The sequence below is a fragment of the Erythrolamprus reginae genome, chromosome Z, assembly GCF_031021105.1.
Source record: "Erythrolamprus reginae isolate rEryReg1 chromosome Z, rEryReg1.hap1, whole genome shotgun sequence".
Taxonomy (NCBI): Eukaryota; Metazoa; Chordata; class Lepidosauria; order Squamata; family Dipsadidae; genus Erythrolamprus; species Erythrolamprus reginae.
The window spans coordinates 148013563-148038363 of NC_091963.1; the positions used below are offsets into that span (position 1 = coordinate 148013563).

At 44.6% G+C, this 24801-nt stretch overlaps 1 protein-coding gene across 1 annotated transcript in view; it reads left to right on the top strand.

The window, feature by feature from the left end:
- Positions 1–12865: 12865 nt before the first annotated feature.
- The window catches only part of PCK2 (phosphoenolpyruvate carboxykinase 2, mitochondrial), a 28323-nt gene continuing 16387 nt past the window's right edge, over positions 12866–24801 (top strand). The window contains exon 1 of the mRNA XM_070727618.1: positions 12866–13014. Within this exon, the coding sequence (XP_070583719.1) occupies positions 12986–13014 (29 nt within the window). The 5' untranslated portion in view covers positions 12866–12985. The remainder of the gene's footprint in view (positions 13015–24801) is intronic.

Here is a 24801-nt window from a genome sequence, read left to right on the forward strand (position 1 = left end):
CTTTTGGATGCCGGTTAAATGCAGGGTCTGGGCAGAGGCTCTGGGAGGGTAAAAAATGGGCCTCTCAGAAGCTCCGGAAGTCCGGAAACAAGCCCGTCTCCATTCTCCGGAGGGCCAATGGAGCCTGGGAGAGGTCCTTTTTACCCTCCCAGAAGTTCCAGAACTCTGCCTCTGGAGGGCGCACGGAACCTGGGAGAGGATGTTTTTGCCCTCCCCAAAATTCTGGAAGTCTGGACATGGGCTTGTTTCCTGCCTCCGGAGCCCAAGGGAGGCCGTTTTTGCCCTCTCGGAGATTCGAGGAAAGCCTCCGGAGCTTGGATAAGAATAAAATCCACCTCTCCACCAGGGTGCAGGAGGCCAAGTAGGCCGCACCCACCATGACCACATACACACAGCAACCAGGAAGAGAACCAGTTGCTAAAATGTTTGAATCCGCCCTCCAGAGCCCGGAGGAGGTCATTTTCATCTGTCTGGAACCCACACCACATCTCTGACATCAACACTCTCGAAAACGTCCAAAGATATTTCACCAGAAGAGCCCTTCACTCCTCCACTCGAAACAGAATATCCTACGAAAATTAACTATCCTGGGCCTTGAAAGCTTAGAACTGCGGTGCCTAAAACACGATTTAAGTATTGCCCACAAGATCATATGCTGCAACGTCCTTCCGGTCAACGACTACTTCAGCTTCAACGGCAACAACACAAGAGCACGCAACAGATTCAAACTTAATATTAACCGCTCCAAACTTGACTGTAAAAAATATGACTTTAACAATCGAGTTGTTGAAGCGTGGAACTCATTACTGTACTCAATAGTGTCAACCCCTAACCCCCAACATTTCTCCCTTAGACTCTCCATGATTGACCTCTCCAGGTTCCTAAGAGGCCAGTAAGGGGCGTACATAAGTGCACTGGTGTGCCTATCGTCCCCTGTCCAATTATCTTTCCTTTTCTCATATACAGTATCATATATATTCTCTCCCTCCCATCTACTTCTCTTCTTTTTTACTTTATATCTTTATATATACTACTCAATGTCTATTCTCTTCCATATGTATTGTATATTGGACAAAGAATAAATAAAAAAATAAAAAAATTAAAATGGCCCCTCTAGCCATAGTGCAGGATATCGAGCAGGTGACCATGTTGGGTGGGCATGGCCACACCCAACATGGCCACGCCCACCCAGCAACCAGCCAGAGAACTGGGTGCTAACGTTTTTGAATCCCACCCTTGCTTTCAACCTTGGACACTTTTAAGACGAGTGGACTTCAACTCCCAGAATCCCCTAGAGCAGGAGTAAACAAAGCTGGCTCTTCTATGACATGTGTACTTCAACTCCAAGAGTTCCTGAGCTAGCATGATTGGCTCAGGAACTCTGGGAGTTGAAGTCCACAAGTCATAGAAGAGCCAACTTTGCCTACCCCTGCCCCGGACAGTATAGGCTGGCTGGGGAATTCTGGGAGTTGGAATCCAACCCTTTTAAAAATTGCCAAGTTTGGGAAACCGATCAAATCTTCTATCACTCCAGTTTTTCAGACTATATGAAAACAAAACAAAAGAATTAAACAATAGGAAAACCCATTCCACGGCACGTTAGAGAAATAAATTGAAAAAGTGAAGGCAGTTTGAAGGCAAATGACACTGAGATTGAAGGAGGAAGTTTGGTGGTGTCCAAAGAGAAGCCAGGCGGCCTTCCGTTCTCGGATACTTTCATTTAGATTTCTGCTCTGTGCAGGGGTTGGGCTGGATGACCTCAAGGGTCCCTGCCCTTCTCGGTTTCTCCTCTAATCAAATATTTCTTTCTCCTTCTTTCTCCAGTATTCCAGACTCCAGGGTGGTAAATCCACGTAATTTTTAAAAAATCAATTTTAAAAAAAAATGCTGCCTGGCAAATTTGCACCTGGTTGGGTAAAGTCATGTTCTTCGGGAGATTTTTTTTAAAAAAAAAATCATAATAACAATTGTGCAAAGACACAGGTGGGATTTGGGGGTTATAACGGAGAATTCAAATGGTGCCCGGTGACATTGAGACAAAACACGCTTTCTGAACATGCTGATGTGTTCAGAAGGTGACTCAAGCTACTTTCTCTCTGTATCATCTGCGGGTTGGGCTGGATGACTTCAAGGATTCGAAGCAAGAGGGAAGCCAGAACTTCTGAACTAAGAAACTTATGTCTGCGTGTGTTGGTGAATCAAATGCTTTTTTCAGGAAAACTTTTTCTCTCTCTCTCTCTCCAATGCTGAATTAAATCAATGTCTTCATGGTGTTCTGTTGGGCTCTCTGGTAGACTCCTCCCGAAAATTCACAGGTACAAATTTCAGACACACACACATTTGAAAATTCAAAACAATGGTCTTTATAATGAAAATTCACTTAAACTAAGCCCTCTTTTTGTATAGCAAAGAGCACTCGTCTCCAAACAAATTGGTAATTGATACAAGTCCCTTATCAGTTCTGTGATACTTAGCTTGCAGCTGTGAGGCAATTCACAGTCCTTCTTCTTTCATAAAGTGAAACACACTTTGCTCTGGTTTAGTTTCAAAGCAGGGGAAAATCAGCACACAAAAGGTCAAAGTCAGTAAAGCAGGCACAAAACACAACGATCAGATAATCCTCCACAATGGCCAAACCCACAGGCTGCTATTTATAGCAGCCTCCCTAATGACCACAACCCCACCCAACCACAGGTGGCCTCATTTTCTTTGATAATAATCTCTCAGTTGTTGCTGCCTATGCATCGCTCTCCGCATGTGTGGCTGTATCATTAACTCTTGTTCTGAATCCAAGGAGGAGCTAGATAGTTGATCTCCTTCTGAGCTGTCTGCCCCACTCTCCTCCTCCCTGTCACTCATGTCTTCTTGGTCAGAGGAGCCTTCATCAGCAGATTCCACCAGGGGCAAAACAGGCCTGCAGCATGTGGATGTCTCCCCCACATCCACAGTCCTTGGGGCAGGAGCAGGGCCAGAGCTAACCACAACACATGGAGAGCTCAGCCATACAAAGAAAATAAGAGAAAATGGAGGGTCAAACTCCGGAGAACAGAGAAACTGAGAAGAAACGGCTGTATGCCTTCGGTTGGTGGGTTTTTCTCACTCAGCAACTTTCAGACTGCTGGACTTCAACTCCCAGAATTCCCCAGCCGGCATGGGGGGGGGGGGGTGTTTAGCCACCTCAGCAACTTTAAAACACAGAATCATTAAGTTGCAAGGGAGCTTGGAGGTCTTCTAGTCTGACCCCCTGCTCAAGCAGATATTGATAAAATTGAAGGGGTCCAAAGACGGGCTACAAGAATGGTGGAAGGTCTTAAGCATAAAACGTATCAGGAAAGACTTCATGAACTCCATCTGTATAGTCTGGAGGACAGAAGGAAAAGGGGGGACATGATCGAAACATTTAAATATGTTAAAGGGTTAAATAAGGTTCAGGAGGGAAGTGTTTTTAATAGGAAAGTGAATCCAAGAACAAGGGGACACAATCTGAGCTTAGTTGGGGGAAAGATCAAAAGCAACATGAGAAAATATTACTTGACTGAAAGAGTAGTCGATGCTTGGAACAAACTTCCAGCAGACGTAGTTGGTCAACCCACAGTATCTGAATTTAAACATGCTTGGGATAAACATAGATCCATCCTAAGACAAAATACAGGAAATAGTATAAGGGCAGACTAGATGGACCAGGAGGTCTTTTTCTGCCGTCAATCTTAATAATAATAATAATAATTTATTAGATTTGTATGTCGCCCCTCTCCGAAGACTCTTCTATGTTTCTATGTTTTTAAGCAGGTGACCCCAGATCATTTCAGACAAATGTTTGTCCAATCTCTTCTTAAAAACCTCCTGTGATGGATAACCCCACAACTTCTGGTGGTGAGCTGTTCCACTGGTGAATTTTTCCGCTCTGTTAGGAAGTTTCTCCTTAATTCCAGGTTGCTTCCCTTCTTTGATCGGTTTCCCTCCATTGCTTCTTGTCCTGCATTGAGGAATAATTGGACCCCCTATTCTTTTGGCGCAGCCCCTCAAATGTTAGAATGATGCTATCATGTCACCCCAGGTCCTTCTCTCTTCATTAAACTAAACACTCAAAGAGCAGGCGAGGTTGTAATGTTGTTGTTGTTGTTGTTGTTGTTGTTATTATTATTAATAATAATAATAATAATAATAATAATAATAATAATAATAATTAGATTTGTATGCAGCCCCACTCCAAAGACTCGGGGCGGCTCACAGCAATAAAAACAGTACAAATCCAATAGATAAAGCAATTTAAAACCCATTAATATAAGAACAATCATACATCTCATACAAACAATGCATAAAATGGAACAGTCCAGGGGAATCAATTCCCCCATGCCTGACAACAGAGGTGGGTTTTAAGGAGTTGCAAAAGGCAAGGAGGGTGGGGGCAATCCTAATCTCCGGGGGGAGTTGATTCCAGAGGGCCGGGGCTGCCACAGAGAAGGCTCTTCCCCTGGGTCCCGCCAGACATTGTTTCGTCGACGGGACCCGGAGAAGGCCAACTCTGTGGGACCTAACCAGTCGCTGAGATTCGTGCGGCACAGAGTTGGCCTTCTCCGGGTCCCATCGACTAACTAAACAATGTCATTTGGCGGGCCCCAGGGGAAGAGCCTTCTCTGTGGCGGCCCCGGCCCTCTGGAACCAACTCCCCCCGGAAGTTAGAATTGCCCCCACCCTCCCTGTCTTTCGTAAACTACTCAAGACTCCTCTTATGCCGCCAGGCATGGGGGAGTTGAGATATTCCTTCCCCCTAGGCCATTACAAGTTATGCATGGTATGTTTGTGTGTATGTTGGGTTTTATAATAAGGGTTTTTAATTGTTTTATTAATTTGGAGTGTTACATGCTGTTTTTATCATTGTTGTCTACGGAGAGGGGCGGCTTTCAAATCCAATGAATAATAATAATAATAATTCCCCATCCTCCCACCTTACAGAATTTGATGAGTTTCCCGTTCTATCCCCTTGTCTAGATCAGGACTCTCCAAACCTGGGAACGTAGAAGACTTTGACTCCCAGAATCCTCCAGCCTCACATGGGTATTTTGAGAAGGATGGATGTGGCTTTCCCCATGAAGACGAGCAAAAAGAAGACTCCGACTGAGGTTAACTGAGCCTTCTCCAATTGGTTGCTTTGTAGATGGGTTGGACTACAGATGCCATAATGCACAGACAGCATGGCCACTGTAGTCCTGCACAAAAATAGCAACGCCTTAAGAACACAGCTTTAAAAACATTAACATCCTTGGTGAACTTGTTTAGTTCTGCAGGATAACATTGCCACCTTGTGGCCGGAAGCTGCACTACACACAATCTACATTTACATGGTACTTTAGATGGTAGTAAGTTACAGGAGTAGTCTTTGATTTACAGCGATTCGTTTAGTGACTTTCATTTAGTTACAATGGGACCAGTGTTCTCTCTAAAATTTTTTTGGGGTGGGCGGAAAAGTATAGTGTCTGAGCGATAGTCCCTTCGGGACTGGGCGACACAGAAATAATAATAAAATTTCCCTCTCGGCTTCTGGGCAGGTTTGGAAAACTCTGAGTTGATGATGATTTTTAAGTGAGCAATTGCTCACTGCTCAGCTTAGAGGGAACTATGAATGGGACTGGAAAAAGGAGACTTATGACTGTTTTTCATACACATGACTGTTGCCACAGGAAAGTCGTAAAATGGGACAAAATTTACTTTTTATTTATTTATTTATTTTGTCCAATACACAATGAGGGTTTTAGTGGGTATATATCTATATACACATAGTAAAATACATGATGAAGGTTATAGAGGAGATACTCATAGTAGAATATATCTAAGAAATAATAGAAAAGAAGGTATAGGAATAGAACATATCAATGAAAGAATAGAAGAAGAGATATAGGAATAGAAGAAAAGTATAGGAGATATAGGAGAGCAATGGGACAGGGGACGGAAGGCACTCTAGTGCACTTGTACTCGCCCCTTACTGACCTCTTAGGAATCTGGATAGGTTAACCGTAGATAATCTAAGAGTAAAGTGCTGGGGGTTTGGGGATGACACTATGGAGTCCGGTAATGAGTTCCACGCTTCGACAACTCGGTTACTGAAGTCATATTTTTTACAGTCAAGTTTGGAGCGGTTAATATTAAGTTTAAATCAGTTGTGTGCTCTTGTGTTGTTGTGGTTGAAGCTGAAGTAGTCGCCGACAGGGAGGACGTTGCAGCATATGATCTTGTGGGCAATACTTAGATCTTGTTTAAGGCGTCTTAGTTCTAGGCTTTCTAGGCCCAGGATTCTGCACCGGTTCAGATGTTCCTTTTATCTAAATCACTTTAGTGTTCCCCTTATCGTTGTTTTTGTGTGAATCTACGGGCAATCAAGCCCTTTCTTCATTTCTTTTTACACACATCTTTATTTCCCCTTCCCGCCCCTTGTTCAAAAGGACATGGAATAGCTTGGGAACAAAATTGCAAAAGATTGTCGAGTATCCAAACGGCGAAGCTAAAAAAAAATAGACAATTCTAGATAATAGGAAAAAATAAACAATAAAAATAGATTTCTGTAGGCGTGTATGTTCTAAGAGATGACCCACATAGCTGAAGGACACCCAACACTGGTTAAAAATTAAAAAAAGATAGCCAATGCAATTGTGGGAATTGAAGTCCGACAATTTTTAACCTTGCTAAAGTTATTATTATTATTATTATTATTATTATTATTATTATTATTATTTATTTATTTATTTATTTATTAAATTTATATGCCGCCCCTCTCCGTAGACTCGGGGCAGCTCATAACAATAGTAGAAAACAATGTACAATACAAATCTAATATTTAAAAAACTAAAAACCCATAATTTAAAAAAATATACACACAACATACCATACATAAACTATATAGGCCTGGGGAAGATATCTCAGTTCCCCCATGCCTGATGGCAGAGGTGGGTTTTAAGGAGTTTACAAAAGACAAGGAGGGTGGGGGCTATCCTAATCTCCGAGGGGAGCTGGTTCCAGAGGGTTGGGGCCACCACAGAGAAGGCTCTTCCCCTGGGTGCCACCAGCTGACATTGTTTAGTCGACGGGACCCAGAGAAGGCCAACTCTGTGGGACCTAACCGGTCACTGGGATTCGTGCACCAGAAGGCGGTCTCGGGGATATTCTGGTCCGATGCCATTTAGGGCTTTATAGGTCATAACCAACACTTTGAATTGTGACCGGAAACTGATCGGCAACCAATGTAGACTGCGGAGTGTTGGTGTGACATGGGCATACTTAGGGAAGCCCATGATTGCTCTCGCAGCCGCATTCTGCACGATCTGTAGTTTCCGAACATTCTTCAAAGGTAGCCCCATGTAGAGAGCATTGCAGTAGTCGAACCTCGAGGTGATGAGGGCATGAGTGACTGTGAGCAGTGAGTCCCTGTACAGATAGCTCCGCAACTAGCGTACCAGTTGCTAACCCTCATGAGGAAAGGAGAAAAAAGTTTTCCTTTCCTTTACGCCATGTGAGATTGGGACCATGCCAAATTCTCATAGGTCAGTGATGGCGAACCTTTGGCGAAAGGGAGGGGTGTGGTCAGTGGTGGCCTATGAGCCAGAACGCTAAATTGTACTCACTGCCGCGGCTCGTAAGTTCTTGTTGGACCAGTGCGATTTTGCTGCTGCCCCTGTGGAGGTAGTAAAATTGCACACGGAGCCGCGGGTCTAACCTCGCCGAAACAAGGGCGCAATTTTGCTATCTCCACAGGGGCAGCAGCAAAATCGCGCTGGTCGCAAAAGAACTTACAAGCCGCAGCGGCGAGTGCAATTTAACGTTCCGGCTCATAGTCAATCGCTGGGTGTGGATGTGCTAACACACATACATGTGCCCAAACCCCTTCCGTCCCCCAACACACATCCACCTGCGCTGCGCCCAACTCCCCGCATGTGCACAGACCTTTCTGAAGCCTGGTACGTGAAAAAAAATGCCAAAACGGGCAAACTGGAAGTTCAGGACAACGTACTTCCGGATTGCCGTTGTGCTGTTTTTTGTACTTTTGAGGGTTCAGGGAAGCTTCGCTGAACCCTCAAGAGTGCAAAAAACAGCACCATGGGCAAAACGGAAGTGTGTTTGTCTAAATTTCCGGTTTGTCCATTAGGGAATGTTTTTACATCAGGCTGCTCCAGGGAAGCTTCAGGGAAGCATCCGGAAGACAAAAACGGCCTTTCCCAAGGCCGAAAATCAGCTGACCAGCACATGTACATGGAACTGAAACATGGGAAAATCTTGCGTGCCCTCCGATATGGCTCCCCATGCCACCTGTAGCACATGTGCCATAGGTTTGCCATGACGTCATAGGTTTTCCTGGGGCTTCTCTTCCCGATGTCCCAAAGGTGCCTTTGACAAGAGACAACTGGATCTTTTGATTTTTCTTTGAAGATGTTTCGCTTCTCATCCAAGAAGCTTCTCCAGCTCTGAGTGGGTGTTGAAGAACGGAAAGATTTCTACTCTTTGCAGGCAGCTGGTCATTTGCATCCTTTTAGCAGGTCGTTGAGGTCACCTGGAGGCCACCTGAGTGGTGCGAGTGGGTGTGGAGCCTTCTTGGAACTGTTGAAAGGACTGTGTTGGAGACTGGAGGTAGATGAGGTTGTATTCCTTCCCTCTCTGCTAAAAGAGAGGGGTTCAATGTTGACGTAGCTGGCCTCTTTGACCCCTCTTTCAAACCAGCGCTCCTATCTGTCCAGAATGTGGACTTTGCTATCCTCAAAAAAGCGGGCTTTGTCTTTTAAACGCAGAATGGACTGTTGAATCGAGTCCTTGATGGGTTTATTCTCCTCAGTTGCGCCACGTGGTTATGAAGTGGCTATTTTGTTCCCCCAACTTACAGATCTGCAGATAGCTCACCGCTTTGCACTGCGTATACAGGGGACCTCAACTAGGGTTTGGCTGCTGCAGGTTTGGGAAGAACCTCTAGCTAAGATTCTTTGGAGACCCTCCAAATTTCACTCCTGCCTGGCCCTGCCCACCCTGCCCTGCCCATAGCAGGAGTCCCCACGCATCTCTGTTTGGGATGCAGGTAAGTGTAGGGCAGTGATGCTGAACCTATGGCATGGGTGCCACAGGTGGCACAGGGAGCCATATCTGCCGGCACACAAGCCCTAGCTCAGCTGCAACGTGCATGTATATGCTGGCCAGATTATTTTGGCTCACACAGATGCCCTGTGAGGGCGTTTTTGGCTTCAAGAGAGCCTCTGGGGGGATGGGGGAGGGCGTTTATACCCTTTGCCGGCTCCAGAGAAGCTTTGGAGCCTGGAGAGGGCAAAACATGAGCCTACTGGGCCCACCAGAAGTTGGGAGACAGGCTGTTTCCGGCCTCCAGAGGGCCCCCGGGGGTGGGGGAAGCTGTTTTCGCCCTCCCCAGGCATTGAATTATGTCTATGGGCACTCACACATGCACAAAAGTGTGCACGAATGCTCTTTTGGCACTTGAGGGAAAAAAGGTTCGCCATCACTGATGTAGATACCCACATCTTCAACATAAGAACATAAGAAGAGTCCTGCTGAATCAGGCCAAAGCCCATCGTCCAGCATTGTGTGTCACACAGTGGCCACCCAATTGTCCATGGGGATCTTGAGCAGAAAGAGAAGGCAAAACCCTCCCTTTCCCTTGACCCCCAACAAATGGGACCTAAGGGAACCCTGCCTGCCTCAACCAACATAGAGGCGGCACATGGACATCCGTTTCAATAACCACCTATGATATATTTGGCATCCATGAATCTGTCTAATCCTGCCTTGAAGCTATCCCGGCTGACAGCTGTCACAACCTCTTCTGGAAGGGAATTCCATCAACCAAGGACCCTCTGGGTGAAGAAATATTTCCCTTGATTTGTCCTCACCTTCTTACCTATGAGCTTTAGGGAGGGCCCCCTCGTCCTAGTATTGTGTGATAGAGAAAATATTTTTTCTCTATCCACCTTTTCTATCCCGTGCATGATTTTATACACTTCAACCAAGTCACCCCTTCAACGCCGTCTTTCAAGGCTGAAGAGACCAAGGCGTTGCAACCTGGTTTCATAAGGGAGGGGCTCCATTTCCTTGATCATTCTTGTTGCCCTTTTTTGCACCTTTTCCAGTTCCATCTTCCAAAAAAAAAATCTTCAAAACCCCCCCAGAAAGTCCAGTTGCCTCTCTTCGCAATGTTTTTATTTTATTTTATTTTTTATTTTATTTTATTGGATTGGGGTTTTTTCCCCCCAACAATCGCTGCCCTTCTCAAGCAAACCAATTTGGGGAGGCTCCCAATTTTGCTCACCCCTGTAACTTAATCAGCCATTTCGCGGTGGTCAACCCAAGGACGTTTTGCAAGTAAACACCCTGGGATTTACCCCTGAGCTTCAGGCCTCTGCCTGTTTTGCAAAGTTCCACAAACAGGGCCAGAAATGTAGACTTTGCCCATTTCCGTCACGTCGGCCATCCGGGGCCTCTGACTGTGTTTTCTGGACCGAGCTTGTTTGGAAATGCCGAATCTCCTCGTTCGGAAGACGCTTGTTTGCTGTACTTTGGGATTGTTGAACCAGGAGATCAAAGGGGATCACAGTTATCTCTCTCTCTCCTCTTATTTTGTCATGGAGAACCTGGTCAATGGGACAGGGACAGGTTTTCGTATTGCAGTTTTAAAAAAAAACAATCTTTCCTCGGAATCTTGCCTTAAGTGACTTTGGAAATCATTTCCAAAAAAAGATTTAGCGTGAAAATGCATTTCTGCACGTCGGTGCTTAGCCTCCATAGAGCTTCCATGGACAGGAACAGTCTATCACCAGTCTATCCTCGTAGAAGAAACGGGAGGGTTGCTCGCCCCTTTTGTCATCTTATTGGCTGCATAGTTAGAGGTATAACAAGCAGGAAGAGGGAGACTGTGATGATGATGATGATGATGATGATGATGATGATAATAATAATAATAATAATAATAATAATAATAATAATAATAATAAATTATTAGATTTGTATGCCGCCCCTCTCCGAAGACTCGGGGCAGCTCACAACAATAATAAAAAACAATATTATAGCGAAACAAATCTAATATTAAAAAATATTTAAAAACCAAACAACACATACATACCAAACATAAAATATAAAGAGTCTGGGGGAAAGGTATCTCAACTCCCCCATGCCTGGCCTTGAGTAGTTTACGAAAGACAAGGAGGGTGGGGGCAGTTGTAATCTCTGGGGGGGAGTTGATTCCAGAGGGCCGGGGCCGCCACAGAGAAGGCTCTTCCCCTGGGGCCCGCCAAACGACATTGTTTAGTCGACAGGACCTGGAGAAGGCCAACCCTGTGGGACCTTATCGGTCGCTGAGATTCGTGCGGTAGCAGGCAGTTACAGAGGTATTCTGGTCCAATGCCATATAGGGCTTTAAAGGTCATAACCAACACTTTGAATTGTGACCGGAAACTGATCGGCAGCAGTGCAGGCCATGGAGTGTTGTAGAAACGTGGGCGAATCTGGAAAGCCCCACGATGGCTCTCGCGACCGCGTTCTGCACGATCTGAAGTTTCCGAACACTTTTCAAAGGTAGCCCCATGTAGAGAGCGTTGCAGTAATCGAACCTTGAGGTGATGAGAGCATGAGCGACTGTGAGCAATGACTCCCTGTCCAAATAGGGCTGCAACTGGTGCACCAGGCGAACCTGGTAATCCCGCTGTATAGAGCGCTGGTGAGACCCCATTTGGAATACCGTGTTCATTTCTGGAGACCTCACCTATAAAAAGATATTGACAAAATTGAAGGGGTCCAAAGATGGGCTACAAGAATGGTGGAAGGTCTGAAGCATAAAACGTATCAGGAAAGACTTCATGAACTCAGTCTGGAAGACAGAAGGGAAAGGGGGGACATGATCGAAACATTTAAATACGTTAAACGGTTAAATAAGGTTCAGGAGGGAAGTGTTTTCAATAGGAAAGTGAACATAAGAACAAGGGGGCACAATCTGAGGTGAGTTGGGGGAAAGATCAGAAGTAACATGAGAAAATATTATTTTACTGAAAGAGTAGTAGATGCTTGTAACAAACTTCCAGCAGACATGGTTGGTAAATACACAGTCACTGGATTTAAACATGCCTGGGATAAACATATATCCATCCTAAGACAAAATACAGGAAATAGAATAAGGGCAGACTAGATGGACCAGGTCTTTTACTGCCGTCAATTTTCTATATTTCTATTCAGGCAGACCACAGAGGGGAAATCTTTGACCTGATCTTCTTGAGCAAATTTTCTGAATTTGAATATTTATTTGGGTGCGTATCGCCAAGATTTCTCCACTCATGACCATCTGGACTGGCACTTCGATGGAGTCGTGAAATGAATCATCGGGTGTCCCCCAACTTTCCAGTCCAATGGGAATTATAGGCAGTCCTCGACTTACGACAACAATTGAGCCCCCAAATAAATAGCCATTGCCAAGTGAGATTGTCGTCACTTTTTAAAAACACTTTGAACAGTCATGGAATGAGTGGTTGTAAGTTGGGTCAGTCATAAGTGTGGGAAAAATGATGCCAAATATGTCCTATCCTAAATAAGGGTCAGCCGTATAAGTATGTCTCAACAGTAGGTCCTAAGTGTGGAAAAAACCCTTTTTCCTCCAGCGGCGGTGTGTGCTTCCCGCGGTCGCTAAGCGAAGCGTGGAAAGCCCGAGCCCTATGGCGGGCGCGGAGACGGGGCGGCGGCTGGGGAAAGGCGAGGCTCCCGGGGCGCTCTGCACGTGGCCAGAGGTCCCCAATGCCGGATCTAGGCAGAGGCGGCGGAGGCCGAGCCGGGCGGGGTTTTGCCCAAGTGCCGACGCGGCCGACGGGGCGGGCAAGGGGCCTGGCCGGGACAGCCTATGAGACGGGCGAGGCGGGCTCCTTCGCCCGGGCTGCCTCCGCGCCTCCCTCGCCCTTCTTAACCCGGAGCCCCGGAACCCCCGCGGGCTGCTGCTGCTGCCGAACGGAGGTTGGGAACCATGCCGGCGCCCTACACGCGGATGGTGGGGTGAGCTAAGCGGCCTTGGGGGGCCTCCCCCACTTCGCCCATCTCCCCCTTGACACCCCCCTCCCGTCCTCTGGGCAGGGCTAAGTGGAGCTCTGCCCGGTTCGGATGGGAGGGGGGTGTTGAGTGCTGTGAATGCCTTCCCCTCTTTTCCTTCCTTCACCCCTTCTTTCCTTTCTCCCTTCTCTCATCCCTCAGTCCCTTCTTCTCTCCCTCTTTTCCTTCCTTCCCTCCTTCTTTCCTTCCCTCCTTCCTTTCTCCCTTCTCTATTTTCCTTCCTCCCTCCCTTCTTCTCTCCCTCTATTTCTTCCTTCCCACCAGCTCTCTGTCTCCCTCCCTCTTTTCCCTCCTTCCCCCCTTCTCTTCCTCCCTCCCTTCTTCTCTCCCTTTTTTCCTTCACCTTCTCTTCCTCCTTCCTTTCCTCTCTTCCTTCTTTCGTCCCTCCCTTCTTCTCTCCCTCTTTTCTTTTCTTCCCTCCAGTGCTCTATCTCCCTCCCTCCCCCATTTTCCCTCCTTCACCCCTTCTCTTCCTCCCTCCTTCCTCCCTCTTTCCTTCTACCTCTTTTCCTTCCTTCCTTCCCTCCTCTCTGTTTTTCTCCCTCCCCTTTCCATGCTTCTCTCTTTTCCTTCCTTCCTTCTCCCCCTCTATTCCTACCTTCCCTCCCATGGTTTCTCTCTTTCTCTCCTTCTTTTCCTTCTTTCATCCCCCTCCTTCCTTTCTTCCCTCCCTCTTTTTCTTCCTTCTCTCTTTTCCTTCCTTCCTCCCTTCCTTCTGCCCCTCTATTCCTACCTTCCCTCCCACGGTTTCTCTCTTTCTCTCCTTCTTTTCCTTCGTTCATCCCACTCCTTCCTTCCCTCTTTTTCTTCCTTCTCTCTTTTCCTTCCTTCTTTCCCTTCTTCTCTTTTTCTCCTTCACTCTTTTCCTCTTTCATTCCCTTTCCTTTCTTCCCTCCCTCCCTTTTTTCCTTTTTTCCACCTGTCCTTTCCTTCTACTCTTCCTGTTCCTCCCTCCCTCTTTTCTGTCCTTGCTACCTTCCCTCCCGCTCTGTTTTCCTCGCTCCCTCCTTCTTTTCCTTCTTTCATCCCCTTCCTTCCTCCTTCCTTCTCTTCCCTTCTTCTCCATCCCTTTTCCCTCTTTCCCTCCCATTCCTTGCTTCCTTCCCTCTCTCCCTCTTTTTCTCCCTTCTCCCTCCCTCCCTTCCCCTTGGTCCCTCTCTCTTCCTCCCTCCCTCCCTCTCTCCCTCCCTTCTCTTTATTGCAGCCTCAAGTTGGCTGCCTGTGAAATGGGCGCAACAGGATGTCCAGCAGGATCCAGAACTTCTGCAAGCTCTCTTCCTCCCTGCTTTGCCTCCAGCCTCATTTCAGGGCAGGGGAGCATCCTCTTCCTCACCCCCACCCTCACTTCTCACTTGCCCAGCTCTCCTCTTCCTCCCCCCCCCCCTCCTAAGTGATAAACTAGATTGCTCTGGTTCTCTTTGCCTGAACATCTGTCTGGTTGGGTTCTTTTTTTTAAAAAAAAATTTCTTTGGAAATGCCCGCTGGGTTGGTTACAACGGTTTTCTTCTCCACCACGTCATCATCCTCTCCTCACAAGGGACTAGCCCCCCTCTCGCTTCATTCGTAACCTTTCACCCACAAATCCATTCCTAAAGTCATGTTAGCTTTCCTCCTTTTTTTTCCTTTCTTTTTAATTTCTTTTGCAATGTCTCCAATTTGGATACAAAAAAACCATCCCGGAAGATACTTTGACTTCCTTCTTCTCCATTTACACCCACGCATGCAAACACAGAAACAGAGAGAGAGAGAGAAAGAGGGAGGGAGGGAGGGAGAGACAAACCCAGAAAGGCCTCCCTCCCTTCCTGCCACTTCATGAAAATTGCACCCTGGAAATGATGACTTTAGGCTTGTGCCTAAAACCTAGCCTTGGCCTGTACACACCCCCCCCCGCCAACCTCGACCCCTCTGTGTAGTGTTTGCGCACAAGATGCACTGTGCGATGACACAATTTGGACATTGCCATCTGCAGCTGAAGTACACTTGGCTACGAAATTCCTAGTAAAAGCAGATTGTTGTGCAACCTTTGGAAAACTATTTGTTTTAAAAGAAAAGGACGGGGTGGGGGAAACACATATATATATCCAGAGCCAACCAGGTTGAGCAACAGAGAACAGGAAGGGTGTTAGTATTTGTGTGTGTGTCTGTCTGTCTGTCTATCTACCTATCATCTAGAAACATAGAAGACTGACGGCAGAAAAAGACCTCATGGTCCATCTAGTCTGGCCTTATACTATTTCCTGTATTTTATCTTACAATGGATATACAGTATGTTTATCCCAGGCATGTTTAAATTCAGTTACTATGGATTTACCAACCACGTCTGCTGGAAGTTTGTTCCAAGGATCTACTACTCTTTCAGTAAAATAATATTTTCTCACGTTGCTTTTGATCTTTCCCCCAACCAACTCCAGATTGTGTCCCCTTGTTCTTGTGTTCACTTTCCTATTAAAAACACTTCCCTCCTGAACCCTATTTAACCCTTTAACATATTTAAATGTTTCGATCATGTCCCCCCTTTTCCTTCTGTCTTCCAGACTATACAGATTGAGTTCATTCAGTCTTTCCTGATACGTTTTATGCTTAAGACCTTCCACCATTCTTGTAGCCCGTCTTTGGATGCGTTCAATTTTGTCAATATCTTTTTGTAGGTGAGGTCTCCAGAACTGAACACAGTATTATTCCAAATGTGGTCTTACCAGCGCTCTATATAAGGGGATCACAATCTCCCTCTTCCTGCTTGTTGTACCTCTAGCTATGCAGCCAAGCATCTTACTTGCTTTCCCTACTGCCCGACCATACTCTTCACCCATTTTGAGACTGTCAGAAATCTACCTACCTACCTACCTACCTACCTACCTATCTATCTATCTATCTATCTATCTATCTATCTATCTATCTATCTATCTATCGAGCCTCAGTTTCCCAGGCTGTAAAATGGGTTGAAGAAGAAAAGTGGCGGGGTTAATGCCCTGCAAATTGGACTTTCTCCCTGCTAAGGCTTAAATTTAGTGGGTTATCCTAATCCCCGAACAAAATGTGAAAAGGAAATATTGCTTTTGGGGTGTCCTGCTTGGACAGATTTGTCATCTTAATCAATGATGATGATTTTATTCGCCAAAAACAGCAACACACAGCAAACGAGATAGATATGCTGGGTTTCTTATCGCAATATCACAAGTTGGAGACTTCCCAAGCGTCTAGGACTGTGATGTATTTTCATACGGTGCGCGCAGATCCAAGTATGGGGGCCTTTTGCAAGTGACAGATCGTGATTTTGTCAATGTTTATTGTTTTCGAATGCCAGGTGAGGTCTTTTGGAGAGGGGGGGCATACAAATCTAATAAATTATTATTATTATTATTAGCTTCCCATGTGCCAATTATTACTGGGACCACCTGTACTGGCTCATGCCAGAGTCATCATATTAATATTATTATTATTATTATTATTATTATTATTATTTTAAAAAGATATTTGGTTGATACCTTGGACTCTGGAAGCAACCCATATCAAACATTAGCACCAGTCAGTGGTATTTGTGACTCTTTTTAAAAGGTATTCAGTTGACTGAGTTTCAAGTTTAATGAATAGAAAATCATCATCATCATCTATTGGCCATTGATGTGCATCAGTCTTCTGCCATATGTTTCGGCCTTCGAGCATAATGTACAGCCATAGGATTTCCTGGTGGTGTCCTTTCCAGTTGCTAATTCAGTATTTCTCAAGGGGACCAACTTTTAAAGGAAAGATGAGCTTAAAAGGGGAGATTAGAAATATGAGTCGCTTTAAGAGGGGTGGCCTTCCAATTCCCAGGATACTCCAGTCAGTACCTGGCTGGGAATTCTGGGAGTTGAAGTCCCTTTTAAAGTGACTCAGATTTCCAACCTCCATGCAGGACTAGGGAATTCTGGGAGTTGGTCCAGAACGCTACTCAAATTGCTGGAGAAAGGAGTTCTGGGAGGTGAAGTCCACCCCTCCTAAATTGGCTCAGGTTTTTCACCATACAACCACGAGGGAATATTGCAACGGTTGTTAAGTGTGGAAAACCGTCGTAAGTCGCTCCTTCCCGTGCCGTTGCAACTTTGAATGGTTGCCAAACTAACAGCTGTAAATTGAGGGCTGCCTGTAAGTGGCCTAACTGCCGCTCAGACAAAATCTACAAGCGGTTCTCGGTTTACAACGGTTCGTTTAGCGACCATTCAAAGTTGCAACGGTGTTGAAAAAAGTGACTTATGAATGTTTTTTCACTCTTCCCATGATCAAAATCCTTCCTTCCTTCCTTCCTTCCTTCCATCCATCCATCTGGATATTGACAAATGACTCATTCTTACGAGAGTTACATCATTCCAGGATCATGTGATTCCCTTTTCCCACCTCCTGACAAGGATGGAGGAGGCTGAGTAAAAGCAGCGAGAAAAGTCAAAGCGGGACAAAATGTTCAAACCAATTTCCCACAATTTCTCAATTTCCCCAGGTTAAATTTTGAGATTTGATTGTTGGCCTTACGTTTTGGCCCTCTGTGTGTATCCTCTTGCTAAATAGTGATGATAATGATGATGATGATGATGATGATGATGATAATAATAATAATAATAATAATTTGAAACACAATACACCAGACCTCATGATTGTGGAAAAGAAAAAAAGTGTAGATCATTGATGTTGCCATTCCAGGTGACAGTTGAATTGATAAAAAACAAGAAGAAAGACATAGCAGATGTCATGATCTTAAAATCGAACTACGACGACTCTGGCATAAAACAGTATAGGTGGTCCCAGTAGTAATCAGCACACTGGGTGCTGTGCCAAAAGACCTCAACCAGAATTTGAAAACAATAAACATTGACAAAAATCACGATCTGCCAGTTGCAAAATGCCACCGTACTTGGATCTGCGCGCATCATATGAAAATACATCACACAGCCCTAGACGCTTGGGAGGTGTTCGTCTTGTGATATTGTGAGACGAAACCCAGCATATCAATCTCATTTGCTGTGTATTACTGGGTTTTGTGAATAAAATAATAATGATGCACAAAAGGTATTTGTGACACTTTTTAAAATATTCAGTTGACTGAGTTTCACGTTCAATGAAATAATAATAATAATAATAATAATAATAATAATAATAATACTAATAATGCACAAAAGGAATTTGTGACACTTTTTAAAACGTTCAGTTGACTGAGTTTCATATTCAATGAAATAATAGAAACATAGAAACATAGAAGACTGACGGCAGAAAAAGACCTCATGGTCCATCTAGTCTGCCCTTATACTATTTCCTGTATTTTATCTTACAATGGATATATGTTTATCCCAGGCATGTTTAAATTCAGTTACTGTGGATTTATCAACCACGTCTGCTGCAAGTAGTAGTAGGTCCAGGAGGGAAGTGTTTTTAATAGAAAAGTGAACACAAGAACAAGGGGACACAATCTGAAGTTAGTTGGGGGGAAAGATCAAAAGCAACATGAGAAAATATTATTTTACTGAAAGAGTAGTAGATGCTTGGAACAAACTTCCAGCAGACATGGTTGGTAAATCCACAGGAATTGAATTTAAACATGCCTGGGATAAACATAGATCCATCCTAAGATAAAATACAGGAAATAGTATAAGGGCAGACTAGATGGACCATGAGGTCTTTTTCTGCCGTCAGTCTTCTATGTTTCTAATAATAATAATAATACACAAAAGATATTTGTGACACTTTTTAAAATTTTCAGTTGACTGAGTTTCATGTTTAATGAAAAAAGAGATAATAATAATAATAACCACCGCCACAACTATAATGATGGCTGAATGGATCTCCACCCTCCCTTCAGCATTATATGTGATTGCCAACATTGGCAAGATCCCAGCTTCCTTTTTCATAAAGTGGCAACCTGTCAGAAATGGAGGAAGGGGGGGGTATTGTGCCAAGGCAAGGGGGGTGCCTGGGAATTCCGGTTAAACCGGGACCAACAGGTTCCTGGATCTCAAGAATCAGCCAGGTTCCCTGTGTGTATGTATGTGTGTGTGTGTGTGTGTAAATCGCGATTTGCTTTTACAGAGAAGTTTTGCCCGAGATGAAAGTCCACCCTGTACTGTTTGCCCCTTGCTCTAGACTCTGTTTTCTTGGCCCCTCGCCAAATGCTACGGCCAGAATGGTGGTGCCCAAGATTCGTGTGGCATTGCAGGAAGTGAGGTTTTGCAGCCTTTCCTACCACCGTTTTTGAGTGAACCATAGAAACATAGAAACATAGAAGTCTGACGGCAGAAAAAGACCTCATGGTCCATCTAGTCTGCCCTTATACTATTTCCTGTATTTTATCTTACAATGGATCTATGTTTATCCCAGGCATGTTTAAATTCAGTTACTGTGGATTTATCTGCTGGAAGTTTGTTCCAAGGATCCACTACTCTTTCAGTGAAATAATATTTTCTCATGTTGCTTCTGATCTTTGTGAGCAGTGGTTCAGTGAGTGACACAGTTGATAAGCAAATCAGGATTTCCCCAGTGACTTTGCTCATGAAAAGGCGATCACAACCAAGCCTGGAATTTCTTGTTAAAAGCGAGATAGTCGTAAAAGGGGCTTTTACCACATTTTTGCAGCCTTTCCTGCCACTGTTATTAAGTCAATCGCTGCATGTCTTAAGTGTGTCCCTTGGTCGTTAACCGAATCTGGCTTCCCTCATTGATGAGTCAAAAAGGAGACTCAACGTGACACCAGGACGCTGAGACCATTGAAAATAGGAATCAGCAGCCAAGCGGCTGAATTTTGATCACATGACCAGGGTGGGAAACGCTGCAACGGTCATAAGTGCGACAAATGGTCATAAGTTGGGTTTTTCAGGAGCCGTTGTAACTTCTAATGGTCACTAAAAAAACCGGTTGTAAGTCGAGGAATGTGTGGGGTTCAATTGAGCAACTGGGGTTTAACAACAGTGTGGGCTTTTGCACACTTGAGTTCACACGTGTGTCCGAGCAGGGGTGGGTCCTGCTTACCTTGCTGCTCGTTTGCTTCCTCCCACGCTGTATGCAGTGGCAAAAAAAAGTCAGGGGGAAAATAGGCAAAACCAAGATGGCGACAGAACTCAGTTTCTGCGCATGCTCAGAAAAAAAAAATTGGGGGGAAAAATGCAAAAAAAATGCAGAGAAAAATTGGAAAAAATTGAAATATTAATATTATTATTAATATTAATATTATTAATATTATTATTATATTTATATTACAGTGTTCCCTCGACTTTCACGGGGGATGCGTTCCGAGCCTGCCCGCAAAAGTCGAATTTCCGCAAAGTAGAGATGCGGAAGTAAATACACTATTTTTGGCTATGAACAGTATCACAAGCCTTCCCTTAACACTTTAAACCCCTAAATTACAATTTCCCATTCCTTTCGCAACCATTTAGATTATTGCTCACCATGCTTATTTATTAAAGTTTATTTAGAAAAATATTTATTAAAGGCAGACGAAAGTTTGGCGATGACATATGACATCAGGTGGGAAAAACCGTGGTTTAGGGGGGGAAACCGTGAAGTATTTTTTAATTAATATTTTTGAAAAACCGTGGTATAGACTTTTCGCGAAGTTTGAACCCGCGAAAATCGAGGGAACACTGTATTATTAATATTATTATTAATATTAATAATATTATTAATAATAATATTTATTAGATTTGTATGCCATCCCTCACCATAAAGATGGTGGCACCCACAGACCGATACTGAGCAAACCTGGTTGGTGACATCATCATGACATCACCAGTGGGTCGCTACTGGTGCGCCCAAACCACTCCGAACCCACCCCTGGTCCGAAGGGAGGAAGCTTGCAGCCCCCCTGGTGGGTCTCAAAATATCCAGAGTTGTTCTAGAGCTGAACAACAGAAAATAAGATTAAAAATTAAAATTAAAAAAAACAGGTAGTCCTCAACTTATACGGTTCTGTTAGTGACCATTCAAAATTACACCATGACTGGGGGGAAAAAACCCTTGACTTGTGACTTGCTTTTCACACTGGATACCCATGTGGGGGTCGGTCACCTGATCCAAATTCGGACCCTTGGCAACCGACTCATATGTAACGGTGGTCACGCGATCCCTTTTTTCACGATGAGCAAAGCTGAGGTGTGAGGAAAGGCCGATTCATTTCACGGCCGGGTTAACGACGGAAGCGCTTCACTTCAGAACTGGAGGGACGAAAACTGGGACGTACGTTGGGGGGAGCAAAATTCGTGTCATGGTTTCCCTCAGCAACTGAATATCTGAGGCGAAATGGTGGTCGTACGTCGAGGACGACCTAGGAAAGCACCCCGGATTTGTGAGCAAGCCTTGAGAAGCGGGGTGTGGGAATTGCACGCCCTCCTGGGAACGAGCCCGCCAGCGCAGCAAGTTTGGCTGCGTATGTTTGCACTGGCGTGCATAATGTATTTATTATTTATTTATTAATTGGATTGATTTATGCACCTCATTTTCAAATCCAAGATAGTTATTTAGGGCAGTGGGGGGGGGAGAAAATATATATAGAAACATAGAAACATAGAAGACTGACGGCATAAAAAGACCTCATGGTCCATCTAGTCTGCCCTTATACTATTTCCTGTATTTTATGTTAGGATGGATATATGTTTATCCCAGGCATGTTTACATTCAGTTCCTGTGGATTGACCAACCACGTCTGCTGGAAGTTTGTTCCAAGGATCTACTACTCTTTCAGTAAAATAATATTTTCTCATGTTGCTTTTGATCTTTCCGCCAACTAACTTCAGATTGTGTCCCCTTGTTCTTGTGTTCACTTCCCTATTAAAAACACTTCCCTCCTGGACCTTATTTAACCCTTTAACATATTTAAATGTTTCGATCATGTCCCCCCTTTTCCTTCTGTCCTCCAGACTATACAGATTGAGTTCATTAACTCTTTCCTGATACGTTTTATGCTTAAGACCTTCCACCATTCTTGTAGCCCGTCTTTGGACCCATTCAATTTTGTCAATATCTTTTTGTAGGTGAGGTCTCCAGAACTGAACACAGTATTCCAAATGGGGTCTCACCAGCACTCTATATAGCGGGATCATAATCTCCCTCTTCCTGCTTGTTATACCTCTAGCTATGCAGCCAAGCATCCGTTTTAACAGCCGAAAGACCTGAGTGAAAAACTTTATACGGCGCATGGTACCTGTTGGTGATTCCTCCCTCTTCCCTACACACCTCCCACTGTGTGAGAATTGTGGGTTGTGGGTGAAAAAAAATCTGCCAAACTTTTATCGCCAACTTTCTCTTCTTCCTTAAAGCCTCCCCAGAGACAGATTAAATCTCTGGATTGGGCGCATTTAATTAGGGCGATACTTTTAGCTAGTTCCAACCTCCAGTTTTCTCAGGTTTAATTCTCCCACCACCACCATCGCGTTGAGACGCAGCCCGGAGGTGAGGGCTACGCGGGCCAATGCTTAAACATGCCTGTGCATTTATAGAGCGTGTGCAGAACGCGGCAATGCTCAGTCGGGCAATTTTGCAGGTGGAAAAATCAGTTTTGAAGAGTGGGGTTTGGGAGCCGTCTCGCTTGGATTGGCAAACCGAACGCTTGTCAATGCAATCAACCAAGCGGGGATTTTCAACTGTGGGAAATTTTAAGATAGATGGACTTGCTCTAAAATGCATGGACAATTCCCAGGATTCTCCAGGACTTCAACTCCCAGAATTCCCCTGCCGGCATGCTTTAAGATGCAGGGCCTTCAACTCCCAGAGTTCCCCATGCTTTAAGATCCATGAATTTCAATTCCCAGAATCCCCCAGCGAGCGTGTTTTAAGATACGTGGACTTCCACTCCCAGAAATCCCCATGCTTTAAGATCCGTAGACTTTAACTCCCAGAATTCCCCAGCCAGCATGGTTTAAGAAGCATGGACCTCAACTCCCAGAATCCCCCAGCAAGTACGCTTTAAGGCAGTGTTTCCCAACCTTGCCAACTTGAAGGTATTTGGACTTCAACTCCCAGAATTCCCCTGCCAGAATGCTTTAAAATGCAGGGCCTTCAACTCCCAGAATTCCCCATGCTTTATGATCCATGAATTTCAATCCCCAGAATCCCCCAGCCAGTGTGTTTTAAGACGTGACTCCCAAAATTCACAGCTGAACGCTGAAATGGTGTGTTTTTCTGAGGAAAGAATATTGCTTTGACGGCCCAATTAGACCATTAAAAGGCCGTGTTCATACCTTGCGTCCACATACAGTGTTTTTAAATAATGTATTTGCAAATATGGCTGCTCTCCCCTGCGCCGACATTCACTGGCTGTCTTTGCCTCAACCGGGTTAATTTATTTAAACAGGATTTAAAATGGAATCAAAGGCTGTTTATCTCAGCATGCTGTGATTTATTTATTTTTTAAATCCTCCTTTCTACCTGGCTTTTTGCAGCCCCCGGCCTGGATTTGTACACACAACTGTTTCAGAGAGGTTGCCTCACTCTCTGAGCACGTACAAAGTTCACACACACACAAATGTCTGTGCAAAATTTACACAACGTTGCTGAAATCTCGGCTCAGGAGCTTGGACTTTTGAGAGTTGTAGTACGCTATTATGGCTGTTTGGTTCATCAGATAATCGTCCTCGATTTGTGACTGCCCTTGGGCTGCAAATTCCCCTTGCTAAGTGAAATGGCGGTTATGTTGAATCTTGTGGCCCGTTGTGTACCACATTTCTCACCAGGGTTGTTAAGTGTGTTGCACAGCTGTGAAATGGAACCTGGCTTCCTTGTTGATGTTGCTGGTTAGGGGGATTAACCTCTCTCTCTCTCTGTCTCTCTCACACACACACATACACACACATACACTGGACACCACAACAGTAATAAGTACATGCCAGTTGCTGAGCAAATCTGAGTTTTCATCACGGGACCGCGGCGAGACTGCCACCCTAATTCTTTTTTTTTTCAAACACTGTTGTGACTTCAAACGGTCACTAAACAGATCGTGGTAAAGTCGAGGACTGTCTGTCCATTTTGTCTTCACACAAACACACACACACAGACTTATTACAACTTATGACCACAATTGAACCCAAACTTCCTCGCACTGACTGAAATATTTGTTCCAGGCAGTTTTGCCCCATTTTATGACCTTTCTTGCCATGGTTGTAAGTGAACCCCTGCCATCGTGAAGCTAGCCGCATGGTTGTTAAGTGAATCTGGGTTAACTCCTAAAGTTGGCTTGTCAGAAGTTTACAGAATGGGTTCTCTAGAGCAGTGTTTCCCAACTTTGGCAACTTGAAGATATTTGGACTTCAACTCCGTTGTCTGTTGGGGATCCCATTTGTAATGTGTGAAAAACGGTCATAAGTCCTTTTTTCCCCCAGCCACCTAAACATAGTGTTGAAAACTGAGGACTGCCTGTAGTTATGGGGGTGTGGGGGTGTGATGATGGTTTGTGGCCTCTTTCTTCTAACTAACTCTCTTTCGGAAGTTCTGGGAGTTTCATCCCTGGCGGCTTTCAATAAGAGATCTTCGGATGGTATCATTACAATTCCATGGCGTTTAAATTTGACTATATAAGTTTCAAATATAAGCAAAATAAGAATGAAAATGAAAATTGTGTCAATCTTAACTTATATATGTTATCCCTATTTCGTGATAAATTACAATATATTAACATCAACTGCTCCAAACTTGACTGTAAAAAATATGACTTTTAACAATCGAGTTATCGAAGCGTGGAACTCATTGCCAGATTCAGTGGTGTCAGCCCCCAGCCCCCAA